This window comes from Spermophilus citellus (assembly GCF_964194105.1).
Source record: "Spermophilus citellus genome assembly, chromosome: 5".
Taxonomy (NCBI): domain Eukaryota; kingdom Metazoa; phylum Chordata; class Mammalia; order Rodentia; family Sciuridae; genus Spermophilus; species Spermophilus citellus.
The window spans coordinates 161,927,707-161,947,459 of record NC_138186.1 but is presented as its reverse complement, the minus strand read 5'-3'; the positions used below and the strand labels follow the sequence as shown (position 1 = coordinate 161,947,459).

The 19,753-nt window shown below is 41.9% G+C and overlaps 1 protein-coding gene across 2 annotated transcripts in view; it reads left to right on the top strand.

Moving 5' to 3' along the window:
- CNKSR3 (CNKSR family member 3) overlaps positions 1-19,753 on the top strand; it is an 88,493-nt gene that overhangs the window by 54,282 nt on the left and 14,458 nt on the right. For both annotated transcript variants that reach the window (XM_081295236.1, XM_081295235.1), the window contains exons 3-7: positions 7,807-8,009; positions 8,495-8,582; positions 13,370-13,411; positions 15,940-16,059; positions 17,885-17,944. In XM_081295236.1, coding sequence (XP_081151362.1) covers positions 7,807-8,009; positions 8,495-8,582; positions 13,370-13,411; positions 15,940-16,059; positions 17,885-17,944 — 513 coding nt within the window. The remainder of the gene's footprint in view (positions 1-7,806; positions 8,010-8,494; positions 8,583-13,369; positions 13,412-15,939; positions 16,060-17,884; positions 17,945-19,753) is intronic.

The window sequence follows — 19,753 nt, the reverse complement described above, 5'->3', positions numbered from 1 at the left end:
TCTTTTTTTGGGGAGAGGGTGCGGGGGGATTGAACTCAGAGGCACTTGACTACTGAGCCACATCCCCAGCCCTGTTTTGTGTTTTATTTAGAGATAGGATCTTACTGAGTTGCTCAGTGCTTCGCCTTTGCTGAGGCTGGGTTTGAACTTGCGATTCTCCTGCCTCAGCCTCCTGAGCCGCTGGGATTACAGGTGTGCACCACCAGTGACCGGCCCACTGTCTATTTTTGTAAATAAAATTTTATTGGAACACAGCTGTGTTCATTCACTTCTGTGTTGTCTGAGGCTGCTCTTTTGCTGCAGCAGCGGGGTTCAGCAGTTGTAACAGGAACTGTGTGGTCCTCCAAAGCCTGAGATATTTACTCTTTTGCCCTTTACAGAAAAAAGTTGCCTTTTATGGAAAATGTCTGTATGTGTTTTATTTTCTTATCTTTTGTAAAGACTAAAAGGATGGATCCAATCTTGACTGCAAATATCATCTTCTAAATTGAAATGAGAAATGTCCCAATTTTCATGTCTGCTTTTGTGACTATTGAAAACATATTCAGTTTCACAGATATTTGTGCTGTTTGAATGAATTGCTGTTTGTGTTTGAAATAATCAACCCAGGAAATGGCAGCTAGATGGGAAAACGTGAACTTCACTGAATATTATAGATGCTTAACTCTGGCTGTATGTGAGTGGGTGTCGTCCTGCTGGGCCCTGGTGCTGGCATTACACTGTGTAGTGGCTGCGTGCTCAGCTCCTGTAGGTGTGGGCCGAAAACACCTGTCAGAGCACTTTGTTTACAAACTGGCTGGTATGGGTGGGATTCAAGTCCATCTGCCATGGTGCCATGTTAAAGATGCCGTTTACTTAACTGTTAGGATTTAGACGCGCTTGCCGGCATTCAAGCTGGGTTAGTAATGCTCTGAACCCGAGCCAGAGGTATATACAATTACATCACCCAGAATGTGGGAAAGAATGTGCTCGGGATGGGTTTGCCATCGCTGGTCTGCGTTCCGTCGATTATACAACACTTGCCCCATTGTGCATATTCTTCTTCTTAAAATGGACAGAGCTGTGTCTTCTGCACTGGGATGCGCTGCTCTTGTTTGGGAGAGTAATGGGGAAATTATTTGTGGTTGATAAATGAGCTGCCACCAGGGAGACACCAAGGCCAAGTGGCCTGAGCATTGGCTGGGGAAGCAGGATTTTTGCATTCTAATCCTGGCTGGGCTCTGGAGATTCCTCCCTCTGTGGCCTCTGGGGAGTCTGTTTTCCCCATCTGTACAGTAACTCACCTTAGATGGGGCTGTACACTTACGGGTCAGGGTTTTGCACGGCTGAGGACATGCCTAAGCATCCTGTTTATTATTCAGACTGTCTGGTTTTCACAGTCCAACATGTTTGAATTTACTTTTATTATACTTTCTGGGAACATGGCTTTTCAGTCTTTTCTGCTAGGTGATCTGTGAATTTGAATTGTCTCCTTCACTTTGCAGTAATACTTTGAGGGCAAGTCAATTACTTTGAAATCTACCGCCTCCGAGGAGAAGGGGTCGACCAGAGGCGCACTGTGTACATCCAGCAGGAGGATAAACGGCAGTTGCCTCTGGGCTCTCTCTTTGCTCTTTCCTCTTCCCTGCCTCTTAAAACATTAGAGTAAAATGAACAAAGCTGGACAAGTGCCAGAACCCAAAGCTGTGTTTTATCTCCTACAATTTCCTTCTAATTTCCTCTGTAGACCGGGCTTTGACCTCAGACTCATTCTGGACCTGCTCTGTGCAGTGGAGCCCCAGACTACGCTGGGCAGGAGGGTCCCTTGGGGGTTTGCAAATGAGCTGCGGAGAGTTTCTGAAGCATTTTAGTAAAATATCTCTAGTCTTCATAGCATCATTTAAAATATTCTTATCATAACACATACAATAACGCTATCTGTTTAATTCACTATCATATAAATCTTTGGATGTACAAATTGGTAATAGCTTTTTGCCCTGCATATTCATGTCCTGGGCAGTTGATGGGTAACCGTGATTGGCCCTGATGTTATGAAAGAGGTTTCTGTATAAACTCAGTCCAGTGGATGTTGATTTTATGATAGACAGGAAATGAATAGAATTAGAAGTAAGGAAGGAGGGAGGAAATAACAAAATCGCTGGAAAGTTTTGGAGCAAAGAGAGGAGTAGATAGAATGGATAGGGGTTGAAAATAAGGAAGAGCTATTGGTTAATTCCCCCAAACTGGCTCACAGTAACTCACGGTTGGTTGGTCTTGTTTGAGAGCAAGGGGAGAAACTGCCTTTTGTGAACAGTGACCTGGGTAGCAGGAGTGGTTTAGGAGAGTGACTTGCATTACAAGATGGAGTAGGATCACCTGCCAGGATTGAGCTCAGAATCTGGGCCCATTGTTTTTCCTGCTGTATGGGGCAAAGGGTAACCGGTACACACTGTAGAGCTGCTCTTTCCAGAACATAGCTATTACCACATGTGACTATTTAAGTGGAAATGACTTAAAATGATCTAAAAGTCAGCCCCTCGGCCACACGAGCTACGCTGCCCGTGCTCAGTAGGTGTGTGGCTCTGGGCTACCATATTGGATAGTGCTGATGAAGACCGTTGTCATCCTTGTAGAAAGTTCTGTTGGACAGCACAGGTCAAGAATCTGTGGTAGATACTAAGAAAGTACAGTGGGGACCTGTGTTCGTTGTTAGATCAATGAAGCCCTAGTTTCCTAAGACTAGAGCAAGGGCAGCTGTCCTTTTAAGGTTGAAGTAGGCTGAGTGGTCAACAAAGTTGGAATGAATACACGTGTTCAGCGACACTGCCTACATTCATGGTTCAGTGAAACACCTGTAATGAATCTACCTGTGTAGCATGCTGATGTGCAGCCACACCCCCGAGATGATTCATTATTCATCATTTACCATGGAAAATCTGTGGGAAGTTCTCTCTTTCTCTTTTAGTGGGCGATATCAGGCAGAAGAGGACTCTTTGTCATCAAGTTGCATTGAACTTGATCTTGCTTAGGAGCTTATCAAATACCCTTAGGAAAACCATCAAGTATATTCTTAGTTCATTAACTCAAGTCAATTAGATGGCTTTGATTGTGCCTCTGACATGCCTTTAGATCACGAACAGAGGTTGTAGAAATGGGAAAAGAAGAAGGAGGAGAAGTTGTGTTGTTTGTCCTTGGCTAAAATGTGGGTAATTTGAAGGCTCCAGAAGACTGAGAATTTGGCCTCTTTCCTTTCCTCTTGGCTGGTGTGTGGTTTCCTAGCCAGATCTGGAAATGTTTGCTGATGGCCAGACCTTAAGGAAATGGAGTGAGATGGCAGTGGGTGCAGTTTAGCATGTGTGCAATTTTGGGGGGACTCATTTTGGTACTTAATTTGTTTTGTCTCCTCCTTCCTCTTCCTATTCTTTTTTTTTCTTATATTTACATTTTTAGTTGTAGTTGGACACAATACCTTTATTTTATTTATTTATTTTTATGTGGTGCTGAGGATCCAACCCAGCGCCTTTCGTGTACTAGGCGAGCGCTCTGCCGCTGAGCCACCACCCAGCCCCGCCTCTTTCTCTTCTTCATGGAACCCAGGGCCTCTTGTGTGCTAAGCATCTCTACCGCTGAGCTCTAGTCCCACCATAGTTCACACTTTCTGGATGCCTCATATTACAGCAATTTCAGACGGAGACAGGTTTTAGGGAAGAGACCCATGAAAATAATCAAATCTAGTCTGAGAAGTTCTTCATTTTTCAGTTTTTACTGTGGGGTACTGAAGTCGATAATCCCTCCTTGCTTAGGTTCTCCAGCAGAGGTCCTTTCCAGCCAATATAATGAGTCTCTTGTTCTCTCCTAATTGTGGAATGAGGTTGAAGGGAGCAAACTTTCCCCCATCCTTCCTCCTTTTAAAAATTATACTCAATTTTAGCTGCATCTCTCCATCTCTTTCCAGTTCCATGATTTGTTTTGTAAAACAAACAAACAAACAAACAAACAAAAAAACCAGAGCAAATGGAATAGAAAATGGAAAGAACTGGCTGCAAGAAGCTACCCTCCCCCTTTATTTTAACAGTGACAAGATGGAGATTTTTAAATAATAGTAAATGTGCCTAATCCTTTTGGAGTTCTAGAGGTAAATGTGTGCGGGAATAAAGCTCCACGTAATTGTGGTGACACTGCTGTGGACAGCCAACCTGGCTGCTCTCTGTCAACACTGTTGATGGGAGCAGGCTGAGTGATTGAACCAGGGGACGTGTCCCTCCCATCATCTTCACAGGTCCTTCAAAACAAGCTGTGTCATGTGGGCTTTTAATCCATTCTATTGTGAGTCTTCGATTGTTTGAATTTCAAAAGCCACCATGAAAGTACTTCTTTTTGTTTTTGTCTTCTCCATTGAAGAGAAATATTATATTTTAGTCTCTAGAGAAAAAAATAAAAAAACACAGTGATGGGGAAAAGTGAGTGAATCTAAGATTTCAATAGGACATTTCTTTTAATGCAGAGCACATTTATATTTGGAAATTTGCATCTTTTAAAGTCTGCAAAAGATGGCTTGTAGTTCATTTATGCTTCCAAAATTTCTATCTAAATTTTTAAAATTTTAGTAGTAAACAACAAATTTAAATGTCCAATAAAATCTATTTAAAGTCAGACTTTTCCTCAAAGCCATAGCCTTTTGTTAACTTACCATTGTTCTTGCTGGGGGCGGGAAGCTCTCGCAAATCTCTGAATGCATTTGTGTGTTATGCATCTTGATGCTGACTTGCCCTCTCTGGCCCTGTTGGCTGGATGAAAGGTGGAGCGTGTCAGCATAGAATTTTGGCCAGTTAAGCAGCTTGATTGATTGTTCCACCTGGGATCACTGGCTAATTTCCTTGTTCTTGTCTAATGTTCGACCTACTTCTAACTTCACACCTGACCCTTTCTTGGGCAGATGTGTGCAACATCTGGATGAATCCACAGTAGACAGATAGAAAGTCTGTGCCTGGATTCAGATTGTCCAGGCAAGAATCCCAACCCTACCACTGATGAGTTCTGTAACTTTGGAAAATTTATTGTTTTTGGTGCCTCAATTTCCTCACCTGTAAAATAAAAAACAAAGGTTGAGTATCCCTGATCTGAAAACCTGAAATCTGAAATGTTCCACAAGCTGCAACATTTTATTTATTTATTATAAATTTATTTATTTATTTTAATTAGGTATATAAGACAGCAGAATGTGTTTTGATTAATTGCACACAATTGAAACACAACTTTTCATTTCTCTGTACATGATGTAGCATCGCACATACATGTACATAGGGTAATCATGTCCATCACATTCCACCGTCTTTCCTGCCCCTTTCATCCCCTGCCCAATCAAAGTTCCTCCTCCCCCCACCCCCAATTATGGATCAGCATCCACTTATCAGAGAGAACATTTGGCCTTTGGTTTTTTGGATTGGCTAACTTCACTTAGTATTATTATCTTCTCCAACTCCATCTATTTACTAGCAAATGCTATAATTTTATTCTCTTTTAATGTGAGTAATATTCCATTGTGTTTGTATACCACAGTTTCTTTACCCATTCATTTATTGAAGGGCATCTAGGTTGCTTCCATAGTTTAGCTATTGTTAATTGAGCTGCTGTAAACATCGATGCAGCTGCATTAACGTAGATGCTGATTTTATGTCCTTTGGCTATAGACTGATGAGTACAATAGACGGGTCACATGGTGGTTTCATTTCAAGTTTTCTAAGGTGGAACAAACTATCAAAAACTTGCTTTCCAGAATGATTGCACCAGTTTGCAGTCCCACCAGCAATGTATAAGTATGCCTTTTCCCCCACATCCTCTCTAACACTTATTGTTGTTTGTATTCTTGACTGTGACCCAGCACATGATGGCAGCTTTAACAATGCGTATAAGTTGTATATGAAGCATGAATGAATTTTATGTTTGGACTTGGATCCCAAGATAGGTCATGCATATACAAATTCCCCCCCCCCCCCCCCAAAACAAAACAAAACAAAAAAACAGATCCTAAAGATTTCTGGTTCCAGCATTTTATATAAAGATACTCAACTGCCATTCTGATGGCGTGAGATGAAATCTTAGAGTGGTTTTGATTTTCATTTCTCTAATTACTAGAGATGTTGAACATTTTTTTCATATATTTGTTGATTGATCGTCTATCTTCTTCTGAGATGTGTCTGTTCAGCTCCTTGGCTCATTTATTGATTGGGTTACTTGTTTTTTTGATGTTAAGTTTTTTGAGTTCTTTATCTATCCTGGAGATTAGTGCTCTGTCTGACAAGCATGTGACAAAAATTTGCTTCCAAAATGTAGGCTCTTTCTTCACCTCATTGATTGTTTCTTTTGCTAAGAAGAAGCTTTTTAGTTTGAATCCATCCCATTTATTGATTCTTGATTTTATTTCTTTGCTTTAGGAGTCTTGTTAAGGAAGTCAGGGCCTAATCTGAGGTGATAAAAGATTTGGGCCTCCTTTTTCCTTTATTAGGAAGCTGTAACATTTTTGAGGGCCAACATAATGCCACAAGTGAAAAATTCCACAGCTGCTGTCATGTGCTGGGTCATAATCAAGAAGCAGGCTCATTAAATGTAATGTGTAGAAGTACCTTTAGCAGTGCGTATAAGTTGTATATGAAACATGAATGAATTTATGTTTGGACTTGGATCCCAAGATAGGTCATGCATATACAAATATTCCACCATCACCCCCACAAACAAACAAACAAACAAACAAAAAAACAGATCCTGAACATTTCTGGTTCCCAGCATTTTGTATAAGGGACACTCAACTGAAAATAACATTGCCACCGTCATAGGCTGTTTCCCTGAGATAATACAAATCAAACACTTAGCACCTGGCATAGAGTAAGTGCTCAGTATGTTGTCCCCAGAGTTTAAATAGTACCAAGTTCTTGGTTGGGGGTGCCATCAAGAGAGTATAATGTAACCCCAGAAATATCTTCCATTTTTGTTAAAACCATAAACATCAATTTAGGATATGTATGTGCAATTGAATACAGAAATATACACTGTCCCCTCCAAAGTCATTTCCCATTTATGTGCTATTTCCTAGGATTTGGTTCTTTATCTGAAAGGGAGCCTAGGACAATATTGTCACATGAAATTGAAGTTTAAATTACCCAAAACAGTCAAACCTTGTTCAAAAAGAACACAGGTTAGAAGTTCTGGAGAGGGACAGTAGATAGGTTCCAGGTGAAGTGACCCTTAATGTGGCTGTTTTGTGAGTCTTGACTGATGGAGATCCATCCACTCAAGGGCTACAGTGTTGCTTGCTGTGCTGGAAACAGTAGTCAGCCATGCACAGACCCCTGCTCCCCACCTGGTGCAGGCCTGGCATCCCATTCAAGGAGGACAGCACAGACCCAGTGGTGCAGATGGGGACAGAAGCGGGTGGTGTGTCCCTCTGGAACATGCAGCGATGTTGGGAGGCATTTTTTTGTTGTTGTTGTCATACTGGGGAGGGGATGCATCTGACATCTAATAGGGAGAGGCCAGGGGTGTTGCTGAACATCTGGCAGTGCACAGGAACTTCGCCACCACAGCCAAGAATTGTGCAGCCCCACATCGGCGACACATTAAGAACCAAGTCCTGTGGCAGAGCAGGCTGTGGGTGGAGCAGAGATGCCAGTGTGGGTAGGACTGGGTGAGTTTGGCCGTGGGTAGATGGTGTGGGATTCTGGGCTAGCTGTAAAAATCATTCTAGTCGCTCAGGGGGCTCTTGAGTTATTATGAGAGTCTGGACATTGCTGATCATTTTGCATTTTTCCCTTTGATTTTTATTTCCCATAGAATTATGGCCTTGAAACTGATAATATGAAGAACTTGGTTCTGAAACTGCGGGCATCTTCCCACAATTTACAGAATTACATAAGTAGCCGGCGGAAAAGTCCAGCTTATGACGGGAGCACATCGCATAAGCCCCCCAACGAGTTCCTGACGTCTGTGGTGGAGCTCATAGGAGCTGCCAAGGCCCTGCTAGCCTGGCTGGACCGGTGAGTTGCGGAGGGTCTCAGGGGCACAGGAGGCTGTACTTGGTCTGAGGAAACTGGACCATCGTCCCTTTCAAGTCATTTCCCTGCAATGCGGGAATCTTAGATCAGCGTAGATCTTCGGGTTCCTGTGGAAGTTGCTTAAAAGGTTAAAAACAGGAACAAATTAACCTCAGCCTAGAAGAGAGGGCGACTGCGGCTCAAGGTTATGTTTTACTGAGTTAAACATTAATGATTGAGTATTTGGTTGGTATGAAGGCTGTTAGTTCACTTCTGATGTGATGTTAACTTTCGTGGCTCATTTTTTGATGTGTTTTTATCAAGCCTTTCTCTCTCTCCCATCCAGTTTCCTCTCGCACGTGTTCCTTGAGGAAACAGCAATGGGAAAGATATCTTGTGTGGCTGTGCTTGCCAGCACAACATGCGGAATGCCCGTGGGTTCCTCTCACCCCCGTTTTGCTCTAAGCAGAATTTTTGTTACTTTCTAGGGCTCCATTTACAGGGATCACTGATTTCTCAGTAACAAAGAACAAAATCATTCAGCTTTGCTTGGACCTGACCACAACCGTGCAGAAGGTGGGTAGTACACCATTATCACTTTCCAAAAATGTCTTCTCCCTTTCTCTTCTTTTTCAGAAGAGATGTATGATGTATGATGTATGCCTACATCCCTTCCCCCAAACATTTTTTTTTTCCCCATCAGACTCTGGGAGAGACAAAAAACTTAAAATTAAATGCATTGTGCAGACAGTTTCTGTGAAAAAATAATCAGTGACCTTTGACTCTGAGATGACCTTCTTTTATTTTAAAATGGTTGAACTAATAATAGACTTATTCTTCTACTCGAATGTTAGAGCTCTTACTTTTTTTTTTTTTCAATTAAATTCTGGAGTTTCAACTAAATTCTTCACCGCAATCTTTGTTCTGAGCACTTTGCTGTATCTGCTGATTCTAACCTTTCATTCTGACTTCTGGTTGTTGGATTGACCAGTCAGGATAGACTAGGTTATGAGGCAGTAACAAACAGCCCCTAAACTTTAGCAGTTTATTCCTTGATTACTTGCTTCCAAATGGGTCAGCACAGAGATCTGCTGAGACTTTCCTCTCTTCAACACATAGACTGACAAGACAACCAGTATCTCATGCAGCTGGTCCTCACGGCAGAGAGATAGAGAACCTGGAGGTTCACATGTTCTGGTTTGGAAGGGACACATGTCAATTTCACTCTTGGCTCATCGTCCTGACCTAGTAAGGGCCCAAGAAGTTTTGTATCAGTCAGTCTGTAACTTATCTAGCTTATATGATCTTAACTTTTTAAAAAAATTATTTGAAAATGAGCACTTAAGCTAGCCACCTCCTATTATATACTTGGCATATAGTAGATACTTATTAATTATTTTTTAATTGAATCGAGGCTATAAAATATAAGGAAGTGTTTCCCCTACCCCATATCTTGCTTGGTTCTAAAATTCTGTGATTCAGTATTTGTTTCCACTACTTACTTGGCAAAAACTAAAGAAAATCCTCCCCTCAGTTCTGACCATGCCACCGCAGAGATGCAATCTTGAAAGACACATGCTTTGTATATTTCTGAAACAAGAAGAGTGAAATTTGGCTTTGCCTGTGGCAGGTGTTTGAGATCCCATCCTGAGCAGCCATTGAAATTTGTGTAGGCGCTTTCGAGGCCAGGATGAGAAAGATGCTTGGAGCTACTAAGTGGCACTGTGTTTATGTGTTTTAAAGAAGCATAAAGTATTTTTGACAAAGGAGTCTGGCTCCAGGTGTGGTTTAATAGTTATAGCAGCCTCCGAGGCCTGGCATGGGTTGTAGAAGGTGTTTTCCTATCCTACCTCCCTGGAGTGGTCTCTTTCCTTCCTGTTTCCTTTTCCTCCTAATATTTTGCCTCCTACTTTGATTTTTAACTTGAGTTTTCTTGTAATCAATTAAAGGAAAGTGGAAGAGCTGAACATTGTAATTAGCAAATGGGTCAGTTTTGCGCACAGGTCACCAGTGAAGGGCCCTACGCCAGGTAGCTGACTCAGGCTGCTCCTGCCAGTGAGGGGACAGGTGTGGAAGTGCTGAATGAAGTAGGTGGCAGAGGTGGTTGCATTTGTTTTCACAGCATGAGTCTGCTTTGTCTAAGAGGGTTCATGTTGCTTTGCAGGTATTGGGACAGTTCCTTCAGTCAATATTTATTTAGTACCCACTCTGTGTCTGCCCCTGGTCTAGGCACTGGGGTGCCAGAGGGAATAAACACCTGAAGAGGAAAGAGAAAATTAAGTGCTAAATGAGGAAAATCATATACATATATATAGAAAGAGGCATATGTAATAATATATATGTTATATTGGGGTGGGGGAGACATAGTGCCATGATGCTATGAAGAGCTGAGCAGGAAACACAGGACCGAGGGTAGAATGTGACCTGGGATGCTTGTGTGTGGTGCGACTCCCTGAGGAGCTGAGTCCTTGGACCAGGTACGTCCCGTGTCACCTTCAGGGAGGACTGACTGCTTCGCCTCAGGGGGCGCCCTTTCTGGTGTTTGTGGAGGTGTTGGCCCTTGTGAGCTGCTGATTTAGAAAGATCTCCCCATGGGAATCTAAGTGCACACACACACACGCACACACACACACACACACGCGCACACACACACACACAGAGGAATCTGGGACAGTTACCTTGATGAGTGAGTTGGGTGTCATTTGCAATGTGTGGTATCATGGCGGCCACACGATCAACGGCTCCAGGGAACTGCCCACTCTCACTGCATCTTGACAGAGATCTGTGGACTCAGGGAGGAAACCCTTCTTTTCCATGTGTTCCTTTTCCCTGGGGAATGGAGGATGAAGGGTGCTTCTCTTTCTAGTGTTGAAGAACAGGTTTTCCTTCTTGTCTCGTTTTGTGAAGAAAAAAGGACATTTGCTTGTCCTTTTTCTCCTCCTGTATAACTTCCTTTTCTCCCTCCTCTTTCTTGCCATATTCTCTGCCTCCTTCCTTCCAATAATTTATCATCTGCTGATTTGGAGGATAAGCCCCTGCTTTTCTTCCCCTGCACGTTTCCTTAAAGACTGTTTCAGCTGTGGTCCTGCCACAAGTCCAGGGGTCCACCTTCCCAGCCAGTCTCGAGGCGGTGGAAACCATGTGGGAAGAGATGTGGTTCCTATCCCCAGCCTGTCCTCCACGTGTGAAAACCGAACGGTGATGGTGAGCGAGATGAGTGGCAAGGGCAGGTGTCGAGTGCCAGCCAGTCTGGAAAGAAATAGGGAAATGAAGAAGATTTGGGCTCAAGAAATGGGGAATGGAGTGAACAATGGCTGTGGAAGTGAAAGAGGAGGAGTCCACGGTTGAGCATGCCTTGTGTGTCGGGTGTCCACAGCTCTGTTGTCATCCTGGGTCACAGAGAAGGAAACAGAGGCACAGGGAGGTTGCCCAAGGCTACGCTGTTCCTGATAAGGTGCGGTGAGCAGTGCAGGCAGGAGCTGCCAGGCCCAGGTGAGTCTGCTCATCCAGGTGACCAGGGACTGCGAGGGAGGAGCTCTGCCCACTGTCTGACTCACCAGGGTGACTCTTCAGTCCCTCTTAATCCATTCCATCACCCCCATGCCAAGCAGCCGGAAGTCAGGTCTGCAGCTGTTTCTTCCCAGCAAAAATGGGAGTGGGAAGCCACCTCACCCTGGGAGGAAGTCACGCTGAGCCCTTTCCCATCTGACTTGAGTAGTGTGAGAGGCAAACTCACCCCTATGGGCTCACACAAGGAACCTGTGTTCTTGGTGGCTTAGAGCCATGTGGTCACATCACCACGTTGACTCTCGGTTCTGGTGCATGGAGAGGAGCTCGCTACCTCAGGTTGACGGTCTCCCAAGGATGACAGGGCTTATGTCGTTTTGCAATTTGGAATGAAGGATCAGAAATACAGATTGTTAGTTATATTTCTACCAAAGCTCCATGACTGTACTGTTCTTATAAATCTGGTGTTTATTAAATAACTCTGCCACTTAGACAGTAATAACAGGGTACGCTGCAATGGTAGTGAATCGTCTAGTTCCATCAACTAAGAGCAGAAAAGCAGACATCTTTGATCTGTAGTTATTATATTTTACATAACTTGCTCCTGTAGCTGGGATTCACATCAGATTCACACATGCATTTTAGATTAAAAACATATGCAGTTCTAAAATTTCTTTTTCTTTTTTTTTTGATTGTTTCCTCCTGGGTTGCTCTTTTCTGGAGTCTTTGTAAATTTGGGGTTCAGGAGAGTAGTTATTTTAGTTTCCTACCCTTTTCTCAGATAGAGAGCATTCTAAAACATTTTAAGGAGACAACAAAAGTCTGATTATTAAATCACAGGGTGGAAATTGGTAGCCATCCCCTCCACCAATGATAGTGAAAAAAGAAAAGATCTAAAAATGACATTGATTTAAGTAGAAATCGTTGCCTGATGATTCCAACAGAGTTGGAACTCTTCAAGTACCTAAAATATTAGCATTGTCCTTACGGTTGTCCCTATTTGGGATTGTGCTTAATGGTGCTGGCAGTTCATCTTGCTTTCCTTCCACATGCACCCCGTGGAGGAGGTTGAAATCCTCTGCTGTGGACAGTTCTAGAAGGTTAACTGTACAAGTTGAAAGTTTCGCATTGGCAGTTTTTCTTTAGTGGCTTCTGCACAGGACAATGGCGATTCCCATAATCAGCTGGCCCTGTTGGTACAGCATCCCGAGCCTTTTGTTCTCAAGCTGGGTAAATAATGCTTTGCATTCCGGCCCTTCATTGAATGTCATCAATAGCATACCTCAACACCACTTTTTTGGCAGTGTGTTAATGAATGTTTTGTTAAACCTTTTTTCATCTACCAAGGACTGAAATATCTGATTTAATCTCAGTGGTGCTTAAAATAAACTTTTGTGGCTGAGTTTACTCAAGCCCTCATTTGAAAACTATTCCTACAGGCAGGCTCAGAGCTGAAGACTGCTGGCTTGTTGGCCCCCTTGTTCACGAGCCTGGGGTGACTTGGGGAGCCACTGTCAAGTTTCTTGGTCTTTGACTTCCGACTCGCTGTTCTCTGACAGGCTGGAGAGCAGGTGGAGTTCAGCTGGGGGGTTTTGTAGGTTTTCAAGTGAAGAACTTGGTCAAATGGAGCTTAGATTGTAAGCTCTTGTGGACAGGGAAGAGTGGGGTCCCAGGGAAGAGCGGCGTCAGCTCCGTTCTTGCTGTGCCCCTCTGTCCTGTCGAGGTGAGGGAGTGCTGCTCAGGGGATATGTCAGGTCCTCGTGGGCCCCATGAAAAATCCAAAGAGCTGAACTGTAGTTATTTGGAAGTTTTCTATTCTTATGCTTAGTTTTCATTTTCTTCTTCCCTTTCTTTAGGATTGCCTTGTGGCAGAAATGGAGGATAGAGTTTTAACTGTAGTAAGTATACTTTCTAAAAGTTCTTTTTAAAGTTCCTTTTCTGAAGGCACTGGGAACCACATCGATTCAAATAAAGGTGCTGGGGCTACTTACCTCAGGATATACTTGGACATATTGGCTTTGGGGTTATGAATCTATTCCTCTACTAATTTAGGGGAAGAGTAAAGTTACTTAGCAAGAACAATGATTGTCAGAATCTCTGTGCTTGGATTAACTGTATTGAGGGGGAGAGTTTCTGTTTTTGTTTTATTTTATATTTCTTTCTTCTGAACAGTTCATCAGGGTACAGTGCTAGCTTAGACTGGTAGTAATGGTTAAACTGAGGTGCAGATTTCACATAAGGATCATTTTGATTAAAAAAAAATTCTTGGCAAAAACTTGATCATGGGAGCTGGGGGTGTACATGACTGTTTAAAGAGAATTTTGAAACTATTCCTCATCACTTCCTCCTTTTGACATAAGCCAGCCTGTGTTCTTTTGATAAGGCCTTCCTCCTACTGATGTTGAGGAATTTAGCAATTAAACTGCTATAAATATATTTTCCATAAATAGGGAGGCCAAATAAATTGGAGGAATGTAAAAAAGTGTCACTCCTTGGATTCTCCCCCTTGGAAAGAAAAGCCTCTCTTTGGAATTTCCTGATTCCACTGGTTATTTAGCTTTGAAAGGTTAGATGAAGCTGATTGAGGAACTACTTCATGTAACCACTGTGACTTCTGCCCAGGCAGATCCCAGTGGGCATGCTCAATGGGTAAAACTTCAGAGTTTTACCCTGTCAGTGTTTGGCATTCAGAAAAAGCCAGTGATCGCTATAGAGATCGCAGACCTAATGCAAAACACAAACCTACAAGACTTCTAGGAGATGTCATAGGAGAAAATCTTGGTAACGTTCAGTTTGGTGCTGAGTTTCTAGACAGAAAATCGAGCACAGTCCACGAAAGAAAAATGGATGATGTAGACTCCATTAAAATTAAAAACTCTTCTCTGTGAAATACACTATTAAGAGAAACGAAATGACAAACCACAGAAAGCACAGACTGGGAGAAATATTTTCAAAACACATATCAGATAAAGGACTTCTATCTAAAATATGCAAAGAAGATTTTAAACTCAATCACAAGAAAACAACGCAATTAAAAAGTGAACAAAAGACCAGAATAACACCTCATCAAAGAAGACACTCAAATGGCAAATAAGCTCATGAGAAGTGTTCAACATCATTTTAAATTAGGGATTGGAACTTAAACAATGAGATACCACTACACACCTGTTAGAGTAGCCAGAATTCAAAACACTGATAACATCAAATGCTGGTGAGCATGTGGGGCAACAGGCATTCTCCCTTACTGCTGATGAACTGCAAAATGGTACAGCCAGTTTGGAGGACAACTTGGAAGTCTCTTAACCAACACTAAACGTATTCTAACCATATAATCCACCAGTTGTGCTCATAGTTATTTACCCAAAGGAATCAAAACTTGAGTGCACAAAATTCTGTATTATATTGCACACAATATTTATAGCAGTTTCATTTGTAAGTGCCAAAAAGTGAAAACAACCAAGATGTCCGTTTATAGGTAAACAGATAAACAGATATGATACATCCATAAAATAGAATATTATTCAGCAACAACAAGAAACAAACTGTCAAGTCATGAGAAAATATGGAGAAATTTCAGGGCATGTTGTTAATTGAAATAAGCTAATCTGAAATGGCTGTGTACTATATAATTCCAATTGTTTGACAAACTGGGGAAAGCAAAACTGATGAGATTAAAAAGATCAATGGTTGCCTGGAGTTCTTGGTGAGGAAGAGGGAATGAATAATTAGATCAACCACAAGGGATATTTAGAGCAATGAAATTATTCTACAGATACTGAGTAGTGATGGATACACAGCACAGTCAAAACCCATAGATTGTGTAACATGAAGAATGCTAACATTCAATATGCACTTTATAATAATGTTTCAATATTGGTTCAGTTATAGCAAATGTTCCACACCAGCGCAAGATATTAATAATAGGGGAAGCTGGAGAAAAGGGGAACAGATAGAAGCTCAGAGTACTGGTTCAGTTTTACTGTAAACCAAAAGCTACTTTAAAAAGTAAAATCTATTTTTTAAAAAATTTTTCAGGTCAGGCTAAAACAACAACAACAACAACACTTTTTTTTAACCTTGTCAGTATTTGGTGTTCAGAAAATATGAGTGGTCTGTGGTAAGCCACTAAGGTGGCTGGGAGTAGATGCGTCCCCTTAAACGAGAAAAGAGGGTTTCTTCCTGCATGTACTCTCCAGTGGTTGTAAAGGTGTTGTGGTTATAAAGTCGCGATTTTTAAACAGAGCTGAAGTAGTGGCACCACCCCCAAAGATTGCAAATATGGAGTCCAAATGTCATGTGTTCATTGAGCAGAATGATTGCTGAGCAGAGCTAGGGATGATAGGCGGATGCATTGCTTGAACAACCAGCTTGAGATTAACATGGTTAACCTTTGAACTCTCCTGACTATTGGCCTCTCCAATTCTAGGTCAAGATTTTAAATGGCATCTGTGACAAAACAATCCGCTCTACCACCGATCCTGTTATGAGCCAGTGTGCATGCCTGGAAGAAGTTCACTTACCAAACATCAAACCCGGGGAAGGCCTGGTAAGGATTCTGATAACACTTGTTTATTTTCAAGTAATGCACACCAACTTTTACCATAGTTTTTTATTTTTTTATTTTTTTATCTCTTATTGCTTTCATTATCATTCTGAATAGTAGAATTACATTACAGTTATACAGTTAGGAATTTGATACATTAAATTTCGTTGACTTTTGTTTATCTTCAAAGTATAAAAAGAAATAGAATTTTAAAACTTTACACCCCTAACTTAATGGGTTTATTTTTAGGACTTAGCAATGCAAGGAGATATAAAACATTTATGCAAAGGAGAGATGGTCTCTGGGTACAAAAACAACATCTGTTCTGAAAGTGTCTATTAGCACTTAAGATGAATGTGAGAACAGGCTGGTTGGAGGAAATGAATCCTGAAAAAAACTTCAGAAATGTTTCTTAAGACATGCATGAGCTGTGTAATAACAGGCCCTGAGAATGCGTATTGCAGATTTCCTAGTCTGGAACACTCATCCCGTAGGATTAATACGCTGAATTTTGAGGGAAGCAACTGAGGCCCATTGATGAGCTTAGAGGCCTTGAGTCAGAGAGCACTCACAGGTCAGTTTCCTCTTAGGCTGTTGAAATGTGCCATTAGGTGACACATGCCAAGTGCCAGGTGCTGAGGGTGCAGAGCGTGTGCCTTCATGGAGGGCTGCAGCTGCCACTGCTGGTATTGGTGGTGGTGCTGGTGAAGATGAGCGGAAGAGGAGGAAGAGGAGGAGCCGTGGGGGTGTAGGCAGTCCCTGCTCTTAGAGGGGAAAACAGAACTCATATCTACCAGCTAAAATTCTTAGTGGGTCAAAATACACATAGTGAGACTTGGCTTCAAAGTAAATGATGGACCATGGCATATTAAGTTTAAATAGGGAGGAATTCCTGGAGATAAGTTCATAGGTAATACTGAAACAGATACATGCCCTGCAGAGATGGATCGGCCATTTCAGATCATAACGTTACACAGGCAGGGTCCTGGGAAGGGGAGTGCTGTTGGGTAAGGGGAGAGCTCATGGACTCCGCAAAGAAACCAGAGGAGGGGGGAATACCTGAGGGCCTTAGTGTTTGATGAGGTTCTCTTTCCAGTAGGTTGCTGAGCAGAGCAGGTTCAGGGCCAAAATCATTTCTGCATTAGTACAGTGTAGACACGCCAGTAAGCAACTGCTTTTTGCCCTGTTCCCTTTTTGCTCTTCCCCCATCTTATAATAGTTTCAATAAAAAATATTTTATGCATGGTACGTCCTATTGACACGCCATTTCCTTCTGATTTTGCCTCCAGGCTCCTAGGAAGGAGCATACCCTACTCAGACTTCAACTTCCCTTCAGACGGAGCCATGCCTACTACTAATGTGCTATCTGTGTTGTATTATTTAGCAATCTTCATTTATACGCCCCAGTCGAAGTTACTGTGGGTTTGAATAAGTCACACTGCTGTTACCCTCAATACCAATTGAACTGGATGTATTGTGTCCCTGGACAAAGAAGTAGTCAGGAAAGAACAGTCCTTGTTTGAAATGCCTCCCTGTTTGAGCAGGTCTGAGAAAATTCCTACATCATAAAGAGTCCGGACGATATTCTGTGGGCCAGGTTCACAGATTGTCATATCAGAGATCTCACGGGTCTGATCTCTTTCACCAGACTTTTGATTTGTTTAGTTCTCCTTCACTGCCCTTTGGATTTTGTTTCATGGTGCTTCAGAAGGCTTAAAAATGAGTATTGTTCTGTGTCGACTGTGCCTGATTTGTAAGTTTACATCCCTCTCTCTGCTCTTCTCTCTAAATATTGGAGTAACGAGTTAATGTATTTGTGAAACTCTAGGGCATGTACATCAAGTCAACCTATGATGGATTGCACGTGATTACTGGAACTACAGAAAATGTAAGTGCATCCCTTAAAGTTAAAAGCCATTGTGTGTTTAAACAAATTCGACACAGAGCTCTGTACTTCTCATTTAAATGTTTGCATGCTGCTATCGGCAGTGGGAGCTGGCGTGGGTGCCTGTTTTGTTTATGTCTGTTGATAGAGGGCTGTACTCTTATCACCAGCTGCTGTCACTTTATTATTTAAATTGTCCTTTATTGCTCTTGTTCACACGTCATGCCCAGTTTTTACCCCCAGTCTTGTGGTACCTTTCTTTTTGCACCGTGCCAGTGCTAAGCCATGAATACAAAAACAATGATCTCTTTGTTGTTATGAATCACTCTTATAAAGAACTGGGTTTGATGGCCATATGTGTAAAATGTAATTTTGGGGGGTTAAATGGAATTTTTATGTCTCCAAAGCAGCTATTTTAGGTTTTTTTTTTGCACAACACAAATTCTTTTTACAGCGTTGTATTTCATAATATTTGTCATGATTCTGAAATTTAGTCATCCCCCGCTCCCAGTCCTGTGAATGGAAAAAGCAGGTCTGTTTCAACTGCGAGAGAGACTTTATACACGACTCACTTCCTTCTGGAAATGCCGCTATATGTAGCCGCATTTTTTCTTCACTTTTCAGTTTGTAAAAAGTAGCTATTCTTGCAACTTGTGGTGTGGCTGGCTTTTGAATGACACTGACATAAAGCTAAACACATGTGAGTAGCTTCCCTGGTATGTGTCAAAGAAACGGGAATTAATCTGTTTAATCAACCAAGACAAGAGGAGATAATTTCAAAGAGCAGCTATTTTTCTAATCTCTTTGGAAATGCATGTCCAATTTTGTGCTTTAGCTGTTTTGTCTTTTGATAAAAGAAAATAGTACGATCTTTGCTGAGTGTTTGTGATAAACACTTGATTTTTGAAGTAAGAAAATTACATTGCTTAAGGTAGTTAATGAATCCCAAGTGGATTGCATAGTTCCGATCCACAATTAAATGGAAGACAGTTGTGTCTTTAATTATCCCCTGTTGAGGAAACACTGAGAATCAGAAGGGGTTTTTATATTATCTTACCTGATAGGTAATATCAGCACAGGAAGCTCTGTTTTTAGGCGGGGGAGGATGCTAAAGAAAAGGTGCTCAAGGCTTTCCATAATTCACCCTCATCCTTGTTGGAGAGTTGGTATATTGCGGTTCACCCATGACAGGAAGTGGTATCCACGTATCAGTCAGTACGTTGTTTTGGAGTTCGATGGATTTAGAAGGTGAGCATTGGTGTCTTCCAAGAGCTGAAGGTTTGCAGTCATGTGATTTGGTTATTATGTTGTTTGACTTAACCAGACCTGGGCGGTTCCAGACTCTACCTGGCCTTCTTGAAGCAACTTCACATGGACTATTTCCCCATCATTACCAGCAGGCATAGATTCCTTCCTTCTGCCCTGTCCCTTTTGCTTAAAGTAGAGAGTTAATAAAAGTTTAAACAAACTGTTTTTGAATCAAATAAATGTCCAGTGTCATTAATGATATATACCCCCAAATTCCAACCAAAATCATACTACTGGGTGACAGATCTAGGTTTGACCTGGATGTCATCTATTCTGGTGTTGCCATGAGAGAAGTGGTTACTATCTTGTTAAATATCTAAGAAAGAAAACTTGTCTTATCCCATTGGGTAATCCATTTTAAAAAGTTACTCATTGCTTCAGTTATTCAGCTTGTGTTTTTTGAATACCTAGGATGTGCTGGACACTGGGTTAAGTCTTATAGGTGAAGGTGGGAAGTAGGTAAGATCCTGCTTCTCAAGTGGATACTTTACACTTACTGGTGTG